The sequence below is a fragment of the Psittacula echo genome (assembly GCF_963264785.1).
Source record: "Psittacula echo genome assembly, chromosome: 7".
NCBI classification, from domain to species: domain Eukaryota; kingdom Metazoa; phylum Chordata; class Aves; order Psittaciformes; family Psittacidae; genus Psittacula; species Psittacula echo.
In genome coordinates, this window is record NC_137740.1 from 16,945,606 (window position 1) to 16,968,769 (window position 23,164).

Genomic DNA, 23,164 nt, shown 5'->3' on the forward strand with positions numbered 1-23,164 from the left:
TAATCTAACACACTGACCATCATGTCATGTTTAAGCCTTCCAATGAACACGAACACCCACTCCCGGTTCCAGCTATGCAAACAGCCACCACTTAGGACAGTTCTCACCTCAACAAGGCAAGTTTTACCTCTCTGAGGTGGACATCTGCTTACCTTTTGCCATCTGCAAGATTGCCAATATGTATGTTCCCTGGGTGGCTTAAAACACTCAAGTTACCGAGCCCCGTATTTTTCAGTTACAGTCACTGAAAAATAAACTGCTTTATTTCTAAGCAGCAGAGGTTTGGGGACTATGGAAATTGTCAGAAGGAACTGATATTTGTCCTCAAATGTGAGAGCTAATATCAGCAAATTTTGAATGAAATATTAAATTTCATGATTCACCGGTTGCCATAACCAGACCTTCCTAGGCCAGATACGTGGATCATAGCAAGTTCTTTGTAAGAAGCAAACTGCATCACATCTGCCAGCTGTCAGGTTTTTATAGTTTTCTCTGAATTATCAAGTCATTGCCATCATTAGAGAAGAGACACTTGCCTGAAAAGCCCAAGCCACTGTGTCAACTCTTCCACTCCTGTAAACCACTCCGTGTTTTCAACTGCGTTAGAATAAACTCTCCACTCCTTTGGACCAATCAGAATTGGTTACCCATAAAAACACCCACTGCAATATATTTGCATACATCTATGACAGGAGAAAATATAATCACTTTATTTTCAGTATACAGACTAAATCCCACCATAAAATAATGAGAGAGCACATGTGAATAGAATACTCTGCACTTAAAGCCCACGTTTGCCATGTCTGTGGAACCCATCGTTCACTGTGTGGTGCTCACAGCTCTCCAGCATCACTTCCAAAAGCAGCTGCAGTACTCCCAGGAGCAACACTTCATCCACTAAAATTCAAACAATGCTCCCAGGTTGCGTAGAAGTGCTACATTTTCCTGTATACCTTGAAATACTAGTTAGGTACAACACTATTTCATCACTTCTGCTCCCAAACTATGTCAAGTCCCCCTTCCATCCTTACACCAAAGCAAGAATTACTTCTACAAGGAGGTAAAATCAGCAAGTTGTGGCAATACAAACTTCAGAGGTGCAGAACAATGGCATACTGTGATCTGCAGCATGTGAACACGCAGCACAGACTGCAAGGCATAAATACTGATGAGTTGCACACAGGGGCAAGCGCACAATTGCCTCTGTAAAGCTCTCTCCATGGTGCAACTCCTTCCATGTCACACACATCAGTGGGTGTGTTATTGCTTGTAGTAAATTGGAGAAGAATTGGACCTACGTAAGAAATTCACTTGCAAACCACAAAAGTCACCAGTGGCCTCTAAGCAGCTTTACAAACTGATCCTTGCAGCTAGATTTTTGCTGCATGCTCCACACCAGTGGTTGGCTACAATATTTTGCAGTTCAAAACCTGCATCTCCCATCCTCCAGCAAACACAGTCAGTGTCTTCTCTGACTCATATTTAAATACACAACTGCAGGCAGCATAAAGTAGTATTACAGTTAATTTTTATAAAATTCATCACGTTTGTCTCCATTGAAGTTAAGAACAGCTGACCTGGGCTGTAATGGCAAAGGCCAGTAGTGCCTTATCCTCTCAACACCCAAATGTCAACAGAAGAGGAGCTGACATTATTGCAGATATTATTATATGTCCACTGGAGCAGACACATTCTCACTGGATTTTCAGGCTGCCAACGACCTACCTTGCCCATGGTGACCAAAACTGTTTCAAGAATCCAGACTTTACATCTTGCACCTCTAATTGAATGTAAAGTTTACAACTGAGTGTCTTTATGGAGTAATAAAGCAGCTCTTGGGATTTATTTCCAAGCAGACACTGACTCAAAGGCTCAATACAAATGCACAGTGTTACAGGGGACTCCCAGCCACTGACAACTCCCTAAATCTTCTCTTACAGTTACATGCTGCACAATCACTTTCTTTCCAAATGCATCCTGACTATAACCTTGTTTTATAGCCTCTCTTGATAACTATACTCTTCATATAAGTTCTGACTGCAAATGCTGTCCTTAATAAGTATAATAAAACTGACCGATTATTTCCTGTCTACTGGTGCTCCAGATGCAATGCTACCTATAAAAACATACAACTAATTCTTCCAGCACGTGATTAAAACCAGCACTGTTCTCAAACAGCAGGTTGGCAAAGGTGGGCTGCAGATTGCAAAGTCTCCAGGCTTTCCATATCATAAAGTGAGGTAGCAACAAGCAGCCTTTGAAACAGCATTGTCTCTGTATTTTCCCCTAGTATTAAATTCCTCTTGCACACACAATGTAGTGAGTGAACTAGAGGCTTCTCTGGAGCAGTGGAAGAAGAAAAGAGATGGTAAATAAATAACAAATGATAAGAAGAATTAGGCCAATAGTTTCGCAAAGTTTTCCATTTTGGTACCAGCACTGAGCACTGCTCATTTTCAGGTGGAGAGGAATACAAAATACTTCAGTCTCTGTGAGCTTAAAGTCCAAGTGACTTCTGCACAATTTGCTTGGCAATTTTGTTAAACTGTTCTCTGTCTTCCCGCCACATCTTGGAGGCATCTACATTGGCTCCACTTTCATCATTTGGCTCTGAAACGAGAAAGACTGAAAGGTAGGTGGACAGGCAGGCAATGGAGCAAGACCCTCTCACTTCTTCAATAATGCCCCTGTACTGCCACTTCCCTGTGGCTCTGACACGCTTCCCCTGCTTGGGACTAAAGAAACATCACTAGAAAGAAAATCCAGTGACAGCCACTGGATTCCCAAATGGTTCTGACTGAACTGCTCACAAGAGAGTATCACAGCAAGGTTGAGTTTAGGTAGAGACAAGTGGCAGAGGAGCAATACTTTCTTTTGTTTATGCTCTCAGCAGCTGAGCCCCAGCATGCACATGGAACACCACAATGAGGCACCACCAGTGCTGTCAAGGGGGTGTAAAACTGCATGCTGTTCCCTGCAAAATGTCTCTTTCTGGTTTTGCAGCTTCACAGACTCAAAGCCCTCCTTACCAGGCCACCCAAACAGGCTCCATCACACTTTGGAATAGCTTGTTCTATTAAAAAAACAACAAAACAGACCAAGAAAACCCTTAAAATGCTTTCATTTCTGTAATATCTTTCATTCAAGGATTTCAGGGCATTTAACAAAATACATCACAACCCCATGACTCCAACACTTAATTTTGTACAGAGGTAAGCTGCAACATGGGATTCATTGGGCTCATGGTCAGCATACAGTGGGACAACTGTTGACAGGATTACGCAAATGACTAAAATGGAACATGCTCTACCCACTTTGCTTCACACACTAGTCCAAATCCACTCCAATCTAGCTCATAGCAGACATCTTGGTCTCTTATCTTTCTTGATTCAACCACAGAATCCCAAACTGGTTTCGGTCGGAAGGGACCTTAAAGCTCATGCAGTTCCAACCCCCTGCCATGGGCAGGGACACCTTCCACTAGACCAGGTTGCTCCAAGCCCTGTCCAACCTGGCCCTGAACACTGCCAGGGATGGGGCAGCCACAGCTTCTCTGGGCAACCTGTGCCAGGGCCTCACCACCTCCACAGTTAAGAGACACAGTGGACAATGCTGATGGCCTGCCCTTAAAAGACAGTAGATGTCTAAAATCTTTTATCATTAAAAACCGATTCTGAGGGACACATCTCTGTTCTTTTCAGGCAGTTCAGTTCCTTTGTCCACTATGTGGAAACAGATGCAGCTTTCAGGGAGCTCTGCGTCAACAGAGCTGAATCACAACCCTTGCTGGATTTAGGGAAAGCCATTTAAAAGGCTGCACAAGAAGTTTTTTCACCCCACTCCTCTTCTGAAGAAGCCTTCCTCTGAACCACAGATGGCAGAATGGGGTACATGAGAAATAACAAATAGAAATGGAGGGTGCTGGCTTGTTAATCTCCCATGGACTCCAGTTCACCCTACTGGCTGGATCTGGCTCAACCAGCTTCTAAATCCAAATCCAACATGGGCTGTAATCAATACCTTTACAACCTGCAAGAGTTGAATGGACATCACAGACAACTACAAAGATGAAGCCTGGGTTTTGTGCAGGAGCAGGCAACCTGGGGAGCCTCTGGACCCATGTGACCATCACCATCTGCTCCACTGCTGCTGAGCAGCTTTAAATGCCCTTTGCTCATTTAAAAAACATCAAACAGCAAGAAGCAGCTCTAGCTAACTCAGTAACTGCTATCTGAGCTACTGCTAATAAAACAGCAGTCCTTACCTGCCAGCATGCTAACAACTGACAAGAGGATCTTTTCCACACTCTGCACAGGACTCCACCGTTCAGCACTGCTTTCATATCCCATGGGATCATCCCCAGGAGCATGAAGAATAGAGATGCAAACTCTCCCATCTGGGTAAACTGCACAAGAAGTACAGGGGATTGATTGTTACTCAGTGGAAATACTTGACCTCTCCAGATCTTTAGCAGAGATTAGTATTTGGACTTGGCCTTCCTATGACTGAAGCTAAGCCTCTTCCAAAGGCAAGAGGACACAAAATCTAACAGAAATCTAGCAAAAATCTCTTTTAAGCAAATCTGATAAACTTGAGTCATCCTTCCCCAGCAGAAGCCTGCTGGGAGCATTTTTGTCATGTAATAACCAGTGACAGGATCTGTGTTAAAAATAAGAGATGCAGCCTGGTGGAACAAGGCAAGTATTTATGCATAGACACAGTTCCACATAGGTAACCAGTCCTCTTTAAATCAAAGGACAACAGTCACACAGCACTGAATGCATGTTGGGAGTTCCTCATGAGATTGAGACTGGAAAAAGAATTAAGCAAACCTGCTCTGCTGCAGCAAGGAGGAAAATTGGTATGTTATAAGCAATATAATTGATCCTATTTTGAACATTATGGAGGTGCAACCAGAACAGTTCAGACTACTGCTTTTAATTTTGCTTAAAACTCAGCAGGATTAAATTGCCTGGAAACAAGGTAACCTATCAATTAAGTATACAGCCACCTTCCCCTCCCACCTTTAGCGCAAGCAAAGCATCTGCAACAGTACAAGTCATCTTCAGAGACACTGGGCTCCGCTGACTTGATAATGAGGGCAAAGAAAGTTTGAAGAGGCAACACAGAGAGAATAGAGTTTGAAATACTGCTTTAGCAACACAGCCTAAAGCTGCAGCCTCCCAGGGAAGGACAATTTCAGCCCAGTACTTTCAGTGCTTCCATTCCTTGGGTGACCAACCTGTGCCACTGCCAGGAAAACAAGACAAAACAAAAAGAGGGAATAACTGCTGGAAGCAGTTGTGCTCATTTTCAGTTCTTTCCATTCACTCAGCTAATGTCTGCACAAGCCTGCAATATGTAAGCACTTTGGAAGACTTTTATTTACATCCCCTCCTGCAGCCCCAGGCTGGGGACTGGAGCTGGTCTAGCCATAGCTGGAAGAGGTGAAAACAGCACGTGCTGAATCAGCACTTCTCCTTGCAAGTTAAGAACACACTGGTAGAAGGTATTTCACTTGTAAGTTACTCTAATGTTTGTATGCAGAACCTCATTTAAAACAGCTGGACCACAGCAGGACAGTCAAGACAGCAAAGGTTGATTCCTCTGATGTACTTATCTTCCCACTTTGTCATTAAATGCTCATGCAAGACTTGCCATTAACTACTACTTGAAGTTATCTTCACCAGAGCATCCATGAACATAATTTTAAGAGAAGATAGTTCTGTGGTGTCTCAGTTTCCCCACGTATGTAACACAAACTGCAAAGATAAGGGAACACAGCAGACTTCTTAAACATTATCCTTGCAATTCCTTACAGGTGGAGGAGTAAGCACTTAAGCCACCCAATTTCTACAGCCTGTCTGGGTAGAAACAGACCATCACAACCCCACCTGAGAAGCACAATTCTAGAGTCTACTTCTGCTGATCTCAATTTTAGATTAACATCACCCAGAATCACAGGACTTTAAAGAGCTAAGCTGACCATCCAGTATATTCCACTAAACCCCACTAAGGAAGTACTCACATGTAACACATGAGAGTCAGGCAGTTTGTGCCTCTCCACACCCCACTCCTCCCTGCTATGCTGTGCACAAAGCAGCTGCCAGCAGTAAACCTCAAGCCAAGGCCAAAACTGGAGCTGCAGAGTATTGTGTGGACATGGACTTTCTCACGGAGACCAGTCCTGCCAAGAAGTTTGCGTGAATGAGTCCAGCTGAAGCAAGATGCCAATGCGGCCACACTGTTTCCAGGTGTCAAACTTTGCACTGCTGCAGACATCAGAGCTTCAGAGGTGATGCTATACTGCCTTGGGCATGTATGTCTGCACAGTTCTACACTGTAATATGCAGGTGTCTTTCATAGGAGAACAGAAAGATGTGGACTAAATGGGTAAGGATCTGCATCAGTGGTACTCTGAGGAGGGAAGAACAGAACTTCAAGAAATTACAAAACTCCTTGGAATAGGATGAAATAAATTGATTTCCAGCTGAGATTAAGATTTGTCTTATGCAAGTGCAGGAATGTCAGCTGGGAAGGAAACATTAGGCAGGAAGGCAGCATTTTTGTTTTATTGCTCTCAAGTGGCAGAGGCCTAATAGCCTAGAATACAGATTCAGCCACTTCAGTTACTTCCACGGAAAAGTCTTAACATAATCTTGTCACCATGAGAATTACAGAGAAAAGGCCAGAAAACCCTTAATATTAAATACCTGCAAACATGTCATCTGCTTGAACAGAGCACTCTGTGTGTACTATCAGAAATACTGCTAAACCTGAGAGAGAATCACCCTTGGTAAGGATGCCAGCCCTCCTGCTGCAAAAGTTAGGTTTTAAGGTGCACAAGCAACCCACTTTCCCACATGTCCTGCTGCATCAGACTTACTGTTCGGATGGAACATCTCACACGTGAACCTCATCTTCGGAGGACTTAACGGGTAGTCGAGTGGGAAGCTCAGAACAGCAGGGAACACCCCATACTCAAAACAGGTGTCTTCTGGACCCCTAGAAACAGATAAAAGGCTATTCACCAGAGTTTTAAATACTTCTTTCACCCAAGTTCTTGTCTAATGAGACACATGAGGTTTAGGCCATATCAATCTCCTTCAGAAAACAAAGAGTTAACGCACTCTTACCCCACACCTCATAAACTTAAATCCAAATATGGGGCTTGGGAGGGAAGGGGGAAATCAAAGCTTGCACACTAAATTACTAGGAAGGTCACAACACTGCTTAATTAGCAGGGTGTGTCTGGATAAAACTGGAGTATCTGGCTCCAAGGCATGTTCCAGGATTTGAGCATCTGCATGTCAAGAGAATGCAGAGGCAGGTGTGGGACTCCTGTGCCTTTGAAGATACTGTTATGCTGCACAAGACAGAGATGTCAAATGCTATAGCTCAGAAATAATTTATAAAACCCACGGAGATTCAAGCTGCCAGTTTCTAGCACAACCACCCATCAACACTTATCACTGACTGATGAAAACACCCCACAACAATGCTTTATGAAAATACAAACAAAGCTCAGTGACCATAATTGCTAGATGCAGGACAACAATGTCTCTTTGCAGACTTAAGGTACTTAGTTTACACACCCTTAAGTGCACACAGAGAACAAATGGCTTCATCAGAGCTCCTGTAGAAACATTTCCTTGTGTTCACCATCTAGTCCAAAGTGCAATGAAGTTGAGAATATAAAGACAAGTATTTCACCCTCCCTATGCAAAACGCTTTTGGACAGTGAGCAAAAAGTTTTCTTAGCCATGATTTATTAAAACTTGATGCACCATGTGGAAGTTATAACACAAACATGATCTCCCTTGATTGGAAAGTACAAAACAAGCTTCACCACTTGAAAATCTTAGCCAAGAAGACCTTATGTATTCAGTAAAAAGCTTTTCAGACAAGGGTTATACTGTCTGGGAAATAAGGTTTAGGAATATATTAATGCTTCCTCCTCTTCACAATGCACACTCTCCATGCCAAAAAGAACATGAAAGTTCAAGGACTCCTAACAGCTAAGACTGCAAGTGGTAATCTACAGAAAAAGAAAACTGAGCCCAGCAAAACCTAAAGCCCTAGAAGGCTCACTCTCCTGAACTTTGGGATTCAGAAAGACTTGGCTGATAGATAAACACAAGAATGCCGTGATTCAACCCTGAGCATTGACATTGGCAGGTAAGATTAGAGGAATGCATCAACATACAGCAAGAATGAAAGTTTAACCAGCTCAACCATTCTGATCCCTTTCTGGCCTTTTCTCTAATTTGGTCAGGATTCATTTCGCATCTGAATGCATTTTTTCATGAACATTTTAATTCCAGCTGCATTTTAAAGGCTTATTGTTGAACTTCTAAGAGTATGTACATACACCCATTGAAAAGCCAGTGGGTGTCTCATGTTCTGTTTTGAGAGCAAATACACAGCCTTAAGGGCTCTTCTGTCAAATATATTAACCCAACATGCTCCATTTTAGGACCTATATTCTGTGAGCAAAATGCTTTTGTTTTAGCCATTCAGTGCTGCCAGGATCAACTTCAAAGAAATGATTAAAGCTGATCCAAGACAGCATTTGCGACTACAAAACACTCAGGCCACAACATTCAAACTTGACAGCATCACTTTCAGTTCAAAAAGGACATTGGCAGGGCCAGAGAAGTAAAGAGCAAAGCACCTTTTGCAATCACACCACCTGCTCTGCAAAGATTTCAAAGCTCATGGACACGGACAGTGGGATTGAGTGCACCCTCAGCAAGTTTGCCAGCAATAAGCTGTGTGATGTAGCTGACACGCTGCAGGGCAGGGACGTCATCCAGAGGAAACTGAACAGGCTGGAGAGGTAGGCCTGGGCAAACCTCATGAAGCTCAACAAGGCCAAGTGCAAAGTCCTGCACCTCAGTCGGGGCTCCCCTAAGCACAAATACAGGATGACTTGCCAGACAACTAAGCTGCTTAGTTGTGTGAGAGATACGACAAACAACTCTGCTGACATAAGACATAGCATGAAAATAAGAAACTCTGAACTCCACAAGCTAGCTGACTTAGGCAAGGGGAAGAAAAGGATGGTGGGTATATCTGCCAAAATACGAGGGAAAAGCACATTGACAAGGACAGTTAATTCTGTAATCACAGCTTCACGTACAGTTGTAAATGGTTTCTTATTTGTAAAAGGATGCTGGAAAAAGACCAAAACCCACAGTCACCAGATGCTGAAAAGGGGAATTCCATGCTAAACAAATTCATAAGCCTAATTATATATCTAACTACCTTTTCTAGACAGGTTTTTGGTAAGTTGACTTCGATTTATCCTGTTTAGTTTTCAAACAACCTTTAGGCTAATAAAGCTCTTAACAATTATGTGAGGTTTGTGTCTTTTAGGGATAAATGTTAATAGCACACACCTGTATATGCCAACCAAAGAGGACAAAACTTGGTCTTGAAAAGCTGAAGTCACAAACTTGCACAACACGGTGCAATGCTACAGTAATGACTGTTATGATGGTAAACTCTTGACATGCTGGGGCTATTTCTCATCACAAGTCATCTGCTGCAAAGATCTGGCTTTCACATACTCTAATGCAGCATCTGTGTGATGTCTTATCAAAAGAGTGTATTTCATGCCAGGCTCCAAACCTCCACTGTTCAGAAAGTTCACGTTGTATTTTCAGTTCTGGATCCATTACACTCACTTTGGGAGCATAAGAACTGTTCCATCATTTAGACATGTCAATCAGCCTTAACATGTATATGTTTAATATTTCTCCAGCACTGCTACTACAGGCAAGAACACCAGAAATACAAATTATTATTACTATTATTTTAAACAGCATTATTCTACCCCTGAGCCAAACTCTTCCAATAATCTCTGTAACATCACCTAGCCCATCTCAGAACTGATAAATGGGCAATGCCTTTTCTCTCTTAGGCCTCTTTTTTATTTAGTTGCCATTATATGTGCTCTAGGCTTACATAAATTGGGTGAAAGAAAAAAAATAGAAGTATTCTCTTCATTACTACACCACTTGCCTTTCGCACTTCATCCCTCTAAAAGTTTAAAGCCAGCTTTACTTCATTTCCTCACCCTTACTTCTTTCATTCCCCGAATCTCACACAGCACATTTGAGATTACAAAACATTAGAGAAGATAATCACAGACAAACACAAACAAGTCATTTAGCTTGCTTTCCAAATGTATGCAAACATTTCTACTATTAGAGTTGTGTAAAAAGATGAAAGTAACCAAACATGTTTATGGTAAACATGTTTCTATTGTACCACAGCTTCAGAATTTAGCAGATCTTAAAATATAATTTAATGTGACACACACAATACAGAAACCAAAATGAAAGTGCCTCCGCCCCTCACTTTGCACTGACAAAGGCCTGAAGCTCAACACTCAGCACTTTAAAGGGCTTTCAAGTCTGCAAGCAGCTCCTCTGTTGTCTAAGAATTTGTTATGGGAAACATAAGAAAAAGTATTTTCTAGGTAATGAAACAAATGCAAAAGTACTTCTGTGTGTCCCCCGTGAAAACTCTACTTAACTACATAGTCTCTGCTAGGAGAAGGTACCAATAGGCAGGAATTTCCTTCCATATTCCAAGAAGTTCATTAAATCTTCTGGGATTTCTAAACTCTAAGCAATGCACAGCTGTCTGAACTCAAATTTGGTACATTACAAAACACATATCTCAGAAGAGACATCCCACTTGCAGAAAGAAAAAGCATAAGACCCTGCAGCCAAACTCTTAGGTAATTTGTTGCCTGACACCAGTTTCCATGCCAGGTGTTTATTTTCAGGGGACTAAGCTCCCAGGAAGTACAATCTGTTTATTACAGAATAAATTGCTGTACATGAGCAGAGGTATTTGCCAACTCCTCATATCAATCAGCAAACAAGCAGTGGTAATCCAAACCTCCATTTACCAGACCTAAAATAACTCAGAGGCTCATGCTTGCCATAAAGGAGGATCACCCACACAGCCAGCTTGTGTGGAATAGGTGATGTGCTACAGCTCGGGAAGCTTTTGTACTGGTTGTATGCCTGACCCCCAGACACAGAAATCTTGTTTTTGATCCCAAGACAACATGCTCCAAGTTAATAGAGGAGACAGGGAAATTCTGCCACCCACACTAGTTGGGAATCTCATAAGTCAGCACTGGTGGTTGCACTGAAAACCTGCTAAGAGCACAGCAGGGATGCTGCGAGCAGGGGCTCCTTAGCACTGGCTGAGGGAAAGGAAATCACTAACCCTTACTAAAAGAGTCATGAAATACGGAGCCTGGATGAACCCTAACAAGACCATCAGCTTCAATACAGACTTAGCTGTTTAGAGCATCTTCACCTTTTAATTCTGTAGTATTTGTGTAATATGTCAGAGCCAAGTGACAAAGGTCTCTTTTCTTCTCCCCTACTCTTCTTGAACCTTATTGTGTAAAGATCATGAGTTATTACACGTACCAAATTTTCCAAAGAAGGGTACAGCATGAGTAAAAGAGTATAAGCAAGAGAGAAGACAGCTTGTAAGATGCTGGGCAAGAAGATTTTGTCTTTTCATGGCAAGTTTTGCTATGAACAACTGTACCCAACAGTTTGGGAGTGGAAGGGGAGAACACAGCTTTGTAAAGAAGTCTTTGCCACCTTTCAAACCACAAAAGGTAGTGACCAGAGGTATTCACCAAGAAAAGAGCTTTCTACACAGAACCACTGCACCCAATATCTTTACATGACCAGACGATTCATGAAGTGTAAAATTCAAGATTTTTTTTTTTGTTGAACTACCTTCTCAGCTCAATCCCATTCTGTTTTTCTGGAAAAAAACAACTGAAGAGCAAGTGAACTTATTTTAGACATTGATTTTTTTTCTTCTTCTATCCCTGATAATCTGTGTATTTTGCTCCACTTAAAACACGAGAAAAGCATAGCCTGTATTTGCAGCCCAGTAATGTTCCCAATAGGTTTGCGTGATCTACAAACAATTCATTGTTTCATACAGTGTTCATATATGCAACATATATCCAAGGGAGCCCAAATGACGATTCCTGTCAAGTTTGCAAGTTACTTATGCTTTAGGTATGGTTACCCCAACCCTTGCAGTGCTCAAGGCCAGGTTGGACGGGCTAGGAGCAACCTGGTCTAGTGGAAGGTGTCCCTGACCAATGGCAGGGGGTTGGAACTGGATGAGCTTTAAGGTCTCTTCCAACCCAAACCATTCTGTGATTCTAAGTTGCTTATTATCATGACACCTGTACAACAAATGATCACTTAAGTCCCAATGTTGCCTCTGTCACGCTCTTTAAATTCCAAATATAATTCCCTGTTCATGTCAGAAAAGAAATTCCCAAAGGCCAAGGCTGATGTTACACACAACTGGTATATTTTTTATATTCTTGTTCTCCTAGAAGCTAATCACAGTGTGCAAATGCTGATTTTGGATACAAAACTGTATTAACTCACATAATCAGAGCTTCCCATTCAAAGAAGTTCTCTTCATTCACAGGTCCTATGAAATAAAAACAAAACAATGCTTAGTGCTACCTCAACGCAAAGCTACAACTTCACCACGCACAAACCCTGCTCAGCTCCTCACCTGCTACAATCCCCTCGGGTGGGTTCAGGGTCAGCTCTGTAAAAACAAAACACAAGGAAGGTTAACACGACCTCCAAAACCAAGCATTTTGGCTAGCATTTGGGTGGCCAAAGCTTAGCACAGAAGCCCTACCAGCAAACACCCTTGGAGAAAACCTTGAGGACACCACTGGGCAAAATTTCCCATTAAGAGGGCCCAGAATCTCACTGCTTACAATGTAACTTCTTCATGCAATGGTTTTCTAGGCAAAATTATTTGTCTTTTCATGCTTTTTCGGGCTCCTAAAACTCCTGTCTTCCCAGGGGCAACAATTTAAAACTGAGAAGGAAGAAAAAAATGTCATTCTACAAAGCATGGGAAACTCTGCTTTTGGACCACTGTAGTATCTGCAGGTGCAAACTCAACAGCCTGAAGACAATACAGGTTGTAAACCTCTAACCTCTCTACACCAACTCAGACTTGACAGCATCTCAACACTAGAAACCAAAACGACACAGAAAGTTGGAGAAGCCGAAGCAAGAGAGATTCGACAAGCAGCTCTCTTCCTTGAATTCAATCCAACTCCCCCTGTGTGGCCTGGAATAGGTGAATCAAAAACAAAGCAGCAAGAAAGCAGCCATGGCTGTACACAGCAAGTGTGAACCCATCAATCCTCATTTTCTGTAGGAAACTAGTACAATTCCCAATTCATACTATAACCTCCAGCATCAGTACCCAATTTCAAGCCTGCTGAAGCCCAGGCCTCTGTGTGCAGATAAAATAATAACCCATTTTTCTGCTATCCAATGCAATGACCATCGACTTCTGGTTTCCAAGGTCCTGTGGAGTAGTAAGCAGCTGACAAGGTGAAATTCAACCATGCACAGGTACCCAGTGGACCTGCAGTCCCTGATGGGGCTCAACACCAGCCCCACAGCTCCAAGCAAGATGCAGGGCAGCTGGCAGGACTGGTGGCAGTGGCTGACAGCCCGACAGTGTCAGACTGGAGGAGGTGACAGTAATAAGGCAGGCCAAATGTTTTGCTGACCTAGAATGGTGTTTCCTATCTGATGGCCTGTGGACAACTAGTAGCCCATAACACATAAAACACAGTCACAGGAAACACCACACACATTCCTATGCATGAAAACAAGCAGGAACATGGACTCAGGGAATATGGGAAGCCCCAAAGAGATAAACGAGACACTTGACCTGATTTCCATGAGGCTATATATCAAGCTGTGGGTAGTGCTGCACAAAACAGCACATGGAATTTTGTTTTAAAATATCTAAGTTACTGTTGGATTCAAAACCATGCTGAGATACACTGACAGGAAAGACAGCAAAACTCCTCTGTTCATTGAGAATTCCATTAACTTTGGCACAGACCTCTCCAACTGAAGTTCAAAAGCACAGCAAGCAGACTGAAACTCAGCGTTACAGTTTCCCATTACATCCTGGTGTTAAGGAGCAGGCTTTTCCCACTTGAGAGTGGATATCTAACAGCTTTTCCTGCTGACGTTTTTAGACAGAAAGAGGGAGATGGCAAACCCAGGAGCTCCTGGAATCATTTGCTCCATCTTGTGGCTCCCTCTAAGAAGAAAATCCCTCTGATTTCCCATGATTTCCCTTTGCCACTGACCAAAGTGCTAAACAGGTTTCCATCCTTAAGGATCAGGCAAAGTGGTAACTGGGCAGTGCAGGAGCACATGAGCTTTGATTTTGAGTGGCTGCTACTATACCTGGTCACTGAGGAAGGAACAAACTCCTTTTCCACATGGATGGTCACATCCTACTCTGTGATTTTTCTAGAGCTGTTCAAAGGGAAAATGGGAGCACAGTTTACGGGGAAACATGGATCCTCAAACTACACCAGCTACTTGAGAGAGACAGCTTGCACAAAGTGAGAGCCACAAGCCACCTCCCTCAATCCCCTTCCTCTGATGGGCAAGACCAGCAGAAAGGCTTTACAGGAGCCCTGGATGCAGCAGCTCCATGGCTGACTGGTGACTGTGGATCTAGGAAAAAACCTCCAAGGAGTGGAACCTTGTGATCTGTGGGACAATCAAGGTGGGAGCGGATCTGTCAGACACAGAGGGCCCCTCCTGCCACACTGCCACCACAGCTCCATCACATTCACCTGGAGCTGCGGGACCCCATGCCTGTTGTTGTGGGGAACTCCCTGCTCAGACACGTGTTGGGTGCATGTTGGAGGAGCCCATGGTGGTGCAGCCCACACCACCCAATTCACAGCAATGTCGCTCTTCAGCACTGGAGAGCATTTGGAGAGGTTTCCATCTTCACATCCTACACAAGGCATCCTGTTTGGTTTGCAGGGGAATTTTGCTGCATGCAGTCAGGGAATTTGCTTCCAAATGGAAACACAATGAAGTCCTAACTTGTAGCAGCTGACCTAACCTTACTTTGAAGCTTTGCTTGTAAGCTGAGACTGAATGAAACAGAACTGACACTACTGAAGTACAATGCTTCTATTAGGAACATGGGGCAGATTTAGCGCACACAATCAACAACTCCCTTTTAATTTCACTGCTCATTAGGGAGTCATTAGAGGCAAATTACACCTAAGCCAAAAAGAGAAGAACTAAAAAAACCCCTTTTGTTAAAGCAGTTAATAAAAAGACCAATCATATTTTTAACAGAGAAGTTCAGCAGTATGCTGTCTAAAAAGTGTATCAATTTAGCATATCCCCAAGGTGACTAAACACACAAGACTTGGGAAATATTAAGGGCACATACTCACTTCAGTGTCTGACAGCATCTGAACTGAAGATGCTTGAAACCAGAATCTTGTTCTTATAAATCTGCCTCAAATTCTGTTTTATTTTCTCTTCTCTGTTGTAGCATCCAATTGGCACAAGGCAGTTTGAGCTCACACAGACACATGGCACTGTGTGCGTCTGAGATATTTCATGTTATGCTCAGGAAAGAGCATTTTCAAAGCAGGTTTAACAGGGACAGCTACAGAGACCTACTGCAAATGTTCAACCCTCTTCCCCCTGGAGAGAGCAGCTCATCACAACCCACACCAGTGCAGCAGCTTTCTTGTAGTCCTACATGAACTCGCTCTCTCCAAGCAATAAGGAAAGGAAGCACCCACTCCAGTGAAGCACTGTCACGTTCTGTTCTGTACAGTGAAGGGGTATTTTTAATGTGAATTCTGAAATCTCAGAACTAACATAATTCACAAACAAAATCTCTCAGTTCATGATAAATGCTATCCTGGGAAACTACACAGAGAAGATTCACTTAATATCTGCCTGTAGCATTACATCAAATTCTTTTTGATGCTGTTTTACAGCACTTTTTCCTAAAGAATTCATTCATATAGACTTTCTAGTAAGATCTCACAGCTTCTCAACAATAAAGGATCAAACCTTGATTTTGAGACCAAGGGGATTTATTTAAGAGAACAGATAAAAGCAGAGCTGAGTATTTTTGCAGCTTTCAGGTCTGTGCTTCAGGATTACAACAGAAAAATGCAGGCTTCAACCAAACACTGTCAGCACCAGCTTCACCTGCTTAACCGCATGATGGGGTTTGCTCCCTAGCCCCAGGAGCTACCGGCAGCACCCCGGCAGCAGGGCCCAGGCCAGCCCCAGCCTGGCAAATACCTGCATGATGGGTCAGGTTAGAGACCTGTACTCTGCAGAGCAGCTGAAAATAAACACTACACTGGCAGGAAGTGTGCCCATAAATACTCTGTTTTATACAGGCTGGAGTCTTCCACTAAGTGATGGTAAAATGAGAAACAGCTCCTCATCCCTGGGCATCCTTGGGAGCTCTAAAATGACCTTCACCAGAGCAGGCCAGTTCATAGAATCATCACAGAACGGTTTGGGTTGGAAGTGAACTTAAAGCTCATACCTGCCATGGGCAGGGACACCTTCCACTAGATCAGGTTGCTCCAAGCCCCGTCCAACCTGGCCTTGAACACTGCCAGGGATGGGGCAGCCACAGCTTCTCTGGGCAACCTGTGCCAGGGCCTCAGCACCCTCATATGGAAGAACTTTTCCCTAATATCTAATCTAAATCTCCCCTCTGTCAGCTCAAAGCCATTTCCCCTTGTCCTGTCACTACAGGCCCCTGTAAAAAGTCCCTCTTCAGATTTCTTGTAGGCACTTCCTATAGCCCAATGCCATCCTTCCCCTACCAAACACTTGATTTTTTTTCTCCATATTACTTTCTTGCCTTCAATAAAAGCTACAACATTACAGGACAAAGGCAACCAGGTAAATAAAAAGGAAAAAAATATGTCCTCCTAAAAAAGCCACCTCTGGACACCTTACAAGCTCACTGGGGAGCAGATCACTCCCCCAGAAGAAATTGGATGTCCCCAGGGGATCCAGCCACCGCTCACCACCACCTGCAAGTCATATCTTACACAGCTTTCTAAACGAACAAGTCTGACATTGACCACTAAATTTAAGCTTAAAGTCTGCTATTAACTGCTGCGCTTCCGCTAAGGGCTTGACAAACGCCTCTAGTTAAGGCCACAAAGCTCTGCAACAGAGACTTCCGTGGCCGCAATTCGTTCCGCCTGGAAAATTTCACCCGGAAAACCCCAAAAAGAATGGGATAGACGGGAAAGCAGATGCGAACCAAGCGCACACAACGCTCGGTGTCCCAGCAGAGGCAGCCGCCTGCTGCAACGGCGCAAGGAGAGCAACCCGGCAGCGGGAAGCGGTGCCGCCCGTGCCTCCCTCTTCCACAGCCGCACTCCAACCACCCCGGTGCGCCCTAACCTCCTGCCTCGGGCGTCGCTGCGGGCCGAGCGCCGCCTGGAACACCGCGGCGCACAGACAGGGAGGCCTGCGGCCTACCCCGCCACCGCCTATGCGCGGCCCGCGTCCCTCCCAGGCTTTAAGAAGGATCCCGTGAGGAGGGGCAGCGGGAAGCCTACGGGGTGCCGGCCCCTGCCCTCACTCACGCTTGTACTCGGCCATCAACCGCTTCAGCGCCGTCCCCGCCATGGCGCGGCCCCGCCGCTGCCACCGCCACTTCCGGAAAGCCGGCTAGAGAGGACGGTTTGAGGCTGATCGGCTGCCCGCTCCTCCTCTATGGTACGCACTTAGTCCTCCTAGCGCAGAAGGTGCGCATGCGCAGAACGTCCCCGGGGCGACCAACTCAGCTTCTGCCAGGCGGCTCGACAGGGAACTGAGAAACTCCCGGTCCTGGTGGTGATCCCTCAGGAAACAGGCCGCAGACACGGAGGGAGGCACTCCAGCCGCTCCATGTGGAAGGGGCGATAAAGAGTGCACAAAGTTATATTGTGCAGCAGTTCCCCGGGGAGGGTGGGTTTACAGCTGACGGAGGGTGCACCAGCAACCCCAGAGGTTTATACCCAGCCATGTGCTTCTGCTACCTTGAGTTTCTGAAGTGGATGGCTGAAGCGCCGCTGCCACATACACCTTCCCCCGAAGAAGGGAAATGAGCAGCCAAGTGAGAGGAGCACAGCCGTATTAAGGGTAAGGCAGGAGACAGAGTACCAAACTATATTTACTGTATACAATAGTAAAGGACAACAAATAAATGTACAAATTGGTGAATAAACAGTGAGGTCTACAGGATGTCCCACCCCAGCCCATATACAAGAAAATGAAAAAGAAAATAAGGGCCTTTCCAGCAAGATTCCCAGCAAGCGGGAGATGATCCAACATGGCCAAACGGGTCAGGTGGATATAAAAGGCAGGTAATGATCCCACGGAGCAGCAGTGGACAACCTACAACCTGGCCTTTGCAAAAACTCATCTGGAACTGGCTCCACACTCTGCACAGAGCTCAAACCCATCACACAAATGCATTTAAAATTCATCAAGTTTGGGGAGGCTTTAGAACAGATGGTTATTTTGAACACCTGTATACACATTTCTCTCTTCTCTTGCTCACCAGGTTCTTGACAGCTCTTCTGCACATACAGCCTGGTGACATTGAAAGATGCTTCCCCCCCCATTTAACAAGTTAATCTACCAAAAACAAGTATTACAAAGAAACCTGAGGCCACATGCTTGCAGTTTTCACTGAAAAATGAGAGCCATGCTGAAGGGAGCAGGAGGTGACAGGTTCTGCCCCACACTGAGTAAACCACTGACAATGCAGTGATGGGTTTCTTGTTTTTATAAGCTTGCACAACAAAAGTACTGCTGCTCTATCACGAGCATTAGTTTTTTGTCCTAGCTGCTCTGCTAACTCCGGTTCTGACAACAAGTCAGGACAAACCTCCTTCCTGCATTAAAAAAGTGTATTTCAGATTACTTTATCATAATATGACAAAGCACACGTAAATTTGCAGTATTTTAAACTCCAGCTCTATACTAGGCATTGTATCTGCATGTACCAGCCTTATGTTACAGCCTTACAGCTTCTGAAGGAACAGTGTTTGAACACACACTAAAAACCTTAAAACCAGCATCTCCTTTCCTTCTCTTCAGCATATCTGGAAAGGAAACTTTTCAGCTCATCAGCGGTATGAACGTATACTGAATTATTTACATGGTTAGAACTAAACAGAAGGGCAAGAGCCAGCAATGAACACACCATGTCCTAACACATGGGTGAATATTTAGGCCACAGGTTTAAAGAAATTAAAAAAGAAAGAAATAACAAAAAAGGTAACAGCAGACAGACAATGCATACTCCTTAATCTGGACTTAAATCAAATTGGCCCAATTGAAGGTACAGATTAATCCCTGCAGATACTGTTTTGACTTGCACACGCAGTACGTCAAAGACAACAAGCAATTTTGGTAAATGTCCTCTAAAGTTTCAAAGGATCTTGTGTGATTGGCATGTTCATTTGCTTACTATTTAATAGCAAATCCAAGGACAGATGAGAGAGAGGGTTGTGATGAGGATCCTTAAACTCCTCTTCTCCAAGGGATGGCATGTCTTAACACACTCCACCTGTCTGCTGCTGGAACACATCAATAGTGTCTTCATCTTCCATCTCCAGCTGTTTAGAGAAACATGGAAAATGCAAGGCTTTGAATACACGTGGTTACAAAAGCACTTAGCTCTCCACTTCCAACCAGTACTGATAACAGAGCATTTGAGGTGCAGTTTTGATCTGCATGCAGGTATCAAAATATTTGTATAGCAGTTTGCAGTAAAAGTATTTTTCATACCTGTGCAGGTGTGTCTGTTTCACTAATTGGCTGTCCATCAAATCTGAATCTAATCTGCCTCATTGACAAGCCCTGCAAGTTAAAATAATTAATATGAATTCAAACAAAACATTTACAGATTTACTGTCAGAATAAATCTTAACAAAATTGAGACACAAAAGATTTAACCAGAGGGGAATCAGCGCATCTATGTTGCTAAGGAAATCGAGGAAGGAGAGCTGTTAAGAGTGACCTCCTGCTGTGCTGCTGTCACAGCTAGGACTCTATATGGAACCACAGGTGTGGGTTTGGCACTTGGTTGGATCCTGCTCTGCAAGGCGCAAACAGCACAAGTTAATTTGCAAAGATAATTTAAGAACAGGTCAATCAATACACCATTGTGTAAAGCCTCAGAGGACAGTCCACAAGGAGCAGCAATTGTTTCTCATGCAGTCAGAGATAACGTTAGATTAAGCTGACTCAAGGAAAACAATTTAAAACAATATGAAAAAATGACATTTTTGTGTAACTAGCTACCAGCACCAACTACCCATAGTTAAGACAAGTTTTCATTCATGCCAAGCATCTGCTCCCAGTTCTAGTTCTTTATCTTCTTATGAGAAAAGGAACCATGAAGAAGGCCTAGGGAAAAAGAATTTGCAGGACCTGACACAGATTTTTGCTCACAAGGTTTATCAGAAAAACACTGGAGTCTAACATTAGTAAGTTGAACTTGCCCTTAAAACCTAAGCTGAATTCATGCCTGTTCTGAAAGTGTTTAATCACAAGAGGCAGTCTTTATTCCCTGCCTCAGGGATCCAGGTCTTTGCTTTGCCTTCTAAAATCATTTGAAATCCCCATGACTCACTCTTCCAACCAAACACACAGCCACATGAACACAAGCATTCCCCGGGCTTCTCTAAAGACCCCATGTATTCAGTTCTGTCCTGGTTTTAAGCCCAGCCAGTAACTAAGAACCATGCAGCCGTTCGCTCACTCTCTCCTTTTCCGCTGTCCCTGCTCCTGGAGGGATGGGTTGGAGAATCGAAAGAATGTAACTCCCATGGGCTGAGATAAAAACAGTCCAGTAACTAAGGTATAACACAAATCACTACTGCTGCCACCAATAATAATGATAAGGGAAATAACAAGGGAAGAGAATACAACCGCTCATCACCTGCTGACTGATACCCAGCCTGACACAAGCAGTGACCTGGGCCTTCTGGGTAACTGCCCCCAGTTTACATAAGTGGGCATGACGTGCTGCAGTATGGAATGCCTCTTTGGCTAGTTTGGGTCAAGTGTCCTGTCTCTGCTTTCTCCCAGCTTCTTGTGCCCCTCCTCACTGGCAGAGCATTAGAGACTCAGAAAGTCCTTTGTCAGAGTAAACATTACTGAGCAACAACTAAAAACATCGGTGTGTTACCAACGTTGTTCCCAGGCTGAAAGTCAAAAACACAGCACTGCACAAGCTACTAAGAAGGAGAAAAATCACTTTTACAGCTGAACCCAGGACAAGTTCCCATTCCCAACCCAAGAGGCGTTATGCTACATCAGGCATGGGACAGGGAAGAGTGTAAGTTTTGAGTAAGCAAAGCAAGGATCATGCTAGTAACGGACATGGGAAGTGCAGCAAACAGAACCGCACTCTGATTCCAAAAGGCATCTGCGTCCCTTCCCTCTGCTCTGCACCACTGCTTCCAGTCTATATCGAGTGCTACAGGCTCAGGAACTGGACTGCAGGGATAAACCCCTCTCCCATTTAATAGCTCAGGGTAGCACTGAGAAACAGCCTCCATCTGACACTAAGCACACGGCTGCCACCTGCAGAATACGGAAGTCCAAACTGCAATGGGCAACAGGACAGACACGTGAGGGGAGAAAACAAAACCACAACAGGGGTCGTGGCACTGGGGAATTTGCTTTGTTCCATTTTCCAAACAGAAACCACACTTTACATAAAATTGATCAGGTTTCTGGAGATGATAGAACTGAGGGTTATGAGGCTGAAAATTCAGAGAACTGGCTTCAGAGCCAGGATCAGAACTCGCTGGCTAGCAATGCTGTCACAAGGCACTTTCAGCGGAAGAGGCAGTTTTCATTCAGCAAAGGGAAAACTTTAACACTGAAGCATCCAAAGTCCTCACTCTCCTGCACACCCGGATACATTCACCCTGATGCACTGGTATTTCAGACAAGCAGTGAAGCTTCCGCCGCCCCAAGGGCCGTCCCGCGAAAGGTGGTGGGCCGGGAGCAGCCCCGTGCCTACCTGCCGCTCGCAGTATGCCTTCATCAGCTTGCTCAGCGGGGTGTGCCGCTTGATTTTGAACTGCACGACGGAGCCATCCTGCCCCGCCACTTTCAGGTTGATGTGATCATTCTCTGTTTTCACGCCTTCCTGGAGGAAAAGCGTGAAGAAACAGCCGGGTCAGAGCGCGGCCGTGCTGCGGACGAGCCCCGCCACCACCCCAGGCACGCTCCATGCCCGCTGCAGCCTGCAGGGGCCGGGCGGCCTCTCCCACAGCGGCGGGGCTGCGCGGAGCCGCCGCTTACTCCTCCTCCTCCCGCCGCGCCCCGGCAAGGCCCGGCCCGGCCCACCCCGCCATCTTGGCCGCCGCACGCCGCCGGGCGGGGCGGGGCCCACCGGCAGCCCTGCCCCAAGGCCCGGCGGAGAGGCCTGGCTCTCCCTGTGTGCGTGCCCGTTCGGCGGGGCTCGCTGCGCCGGGGCCGCCCCGCTGCCCGCCCGCCGCGCCTCACCTTGGGCTTCTCCTCCGACATGGTGGAAGGGCAGGGGCGAGGAGGGGAGAGGGGAGGGGAAGGGACAGCACGCGCTGACGGACGCGCCCGCGCGCTCGGCTCCCGCCTCGGCTCCCGCCGCCTCCTGCCACCCGCGAGAGCGCGCGCCTTGGCCCCGCCCCGCGCCCAGCCGCCCCGCGTGCCCATTGGTGGCCCCTTCCTGGTCACGTGAGGGGGCGGCCTGTGGGGGCCGCGCGCACCTCCCCGGGCGGCTCTGGAAAGTGCGTCACGGGGAACCGGAAGTGCCACGGGCGGAGGGGCGGGTGCGCGGACAAGCTGCGTCCCCGCCGAGCCGCACGGGGGCGCTGTGCGCCGCGCGTCCCGCTGCCGGGCACGGGGGTGCGGGAAGGATCCCCTGGAGGGACGCCCTGGGAAGGAGCGCTTCCCGCTGCTGCTGATGTTCCCCCGGCTGTGCCAGGGCTGCCTCCCCTTGGGATCGCAGCCCCCCGCAGGGCCAGAAACTGGGAAGAGCCCCCGAGCCTCCATCTCAGCCGCTTGCCTCACGCTGGCCTTCAGGAGAGCAGACACTGGCCTCTTCGGGGATCTGCTTGGCACAGTCCCAGGGAACGCTCCCTTTTCCGTTCTCCTCCTGGGTATGCATCCCTGGAAGGACGGGCAAACCAGCAGGGAAGAGAACAGCAATGGCCCCCTCTCCTCCAGTTCCAACATCGATGTTCCTA

At 45.6% G+C, this 23,164-nt stretch overlaps 2 protein-coding genes across 4 annotated transcripts; both read right to left on the reverse strand.

Annotated features, from left to right (window-relative positions):
• Positions 1-686: 686 nt before the first annotated feature.
• Positions 687-19,530, reverse strand: UBE2G2 (ubiquitin conjugating enzyme E2 G2). 3 transcript variants are annotated; one of them, XM_080623015.1, is made up of 6 exons: positions 19,390-19,530; positions 12,589-12,624; positions 12,456-12,501; positions 6,887-7,005; positions 4,265-4,405; positions 687-2,610 (listed from the first exon to the last, which is right to left on the reverse strand). In XM_080623015.1, the coding sequence occupies exons 1-6, from the start codon at positions 19,469-19,471 to the stop codon at positions 2,498-2,500; spliced, it is 537 nt and encodes a 178-aa protein (XP_080479141.1). In that variant the 5' UTR covers positions 19,472-19,530; the 3' UTR covers positions 687-2,497. The 3 variants fall into 3 exon arrangements, with proteins under 3 accessions (XP_080479141.1, XP_080479142.1, XP_080479143.1); XM_080623016.1 differs by lacking the exon at positions 19,390-19,530 and adding an exon at positions 17,516-17,700; XM_080623017.1 differs by lacking the exon at positions 19,390-19,530 and adding an exon at positions 17,331-17,454.
• SUMO3 (small ubiquitin like modifier 3) lies at positions 19,401-22,624 on the reverse strand. The gene is made up of 4 exons (XM_080623018.1): positions 22,446-22,624; positions 21,958-22,086; positions 19,710-19,781; positions 19,401-19,537 (listed from the first exon to the last, which is right to left on the reverse strand). Exons 1-4 carry the CDS (start codon positions 22,464-22,466, stop codon positions 19,475-19,477), a joined length of 285 nt encoding a protein of 94 aa, XP_080479144.1. The 5' UTR covers positions 22,467-22,624; the 3' UTR covers positions 19,401-19,474.
• Between the last annotated feature and the right edge of the window lie 540 nt (positions 22,625-23,164).

What these genes read in the sequence shown, in the direction of transcription:
- UBE2G2 (XM_080623015.1), bottom strand. Translation starts at nt 19,471, where the DNA reads ATGCCATCCCTTGGAGAAGAGGAGTTTAAGGATCCTCATCACAACCCT. An exon ending in CTTGGATTTGCTATTAAATA is followed by an intron (nt 12,625 to 19,389) that starts GTAAGCAAATGA and finishes TTGTTTTTACAG; the next exon opens with AGCTGACCCTGAACCCACCC. An exon ending in GAATGGGAAGCTCTGATTAT is followed by an intron (nt 7,006 to 12,455) that starts GTGAGTTAATAC and finishes ATCTGTTTCTAG; the next exon opens with GGGTCCAGAAGACACCTGTT.
- SUMO3 (XM_080623018.1), bottom strand. Translation starts at nt 22,466, where the DNA reads ATGTCGGAGGAGAAGCCCAAG. An exon ending in AGGCATACTGCGAGCGGCAG is followed by an intron (nt 19,782 to 21,957) that starts GTAGGCACGGGG and finishes TTTAACTTGCAG; the next exon opens with GGCTTGTCAATGAGGCAGAT. An exon ending in AAACAGACACACCTGCACAG is followed by an intron (nt 19,538 to 19,709) that starts GTATGAAAAATA and finishes TTCTCTAAACAG; the next exon opens with CTGGAGATGGAAGATGAAGA.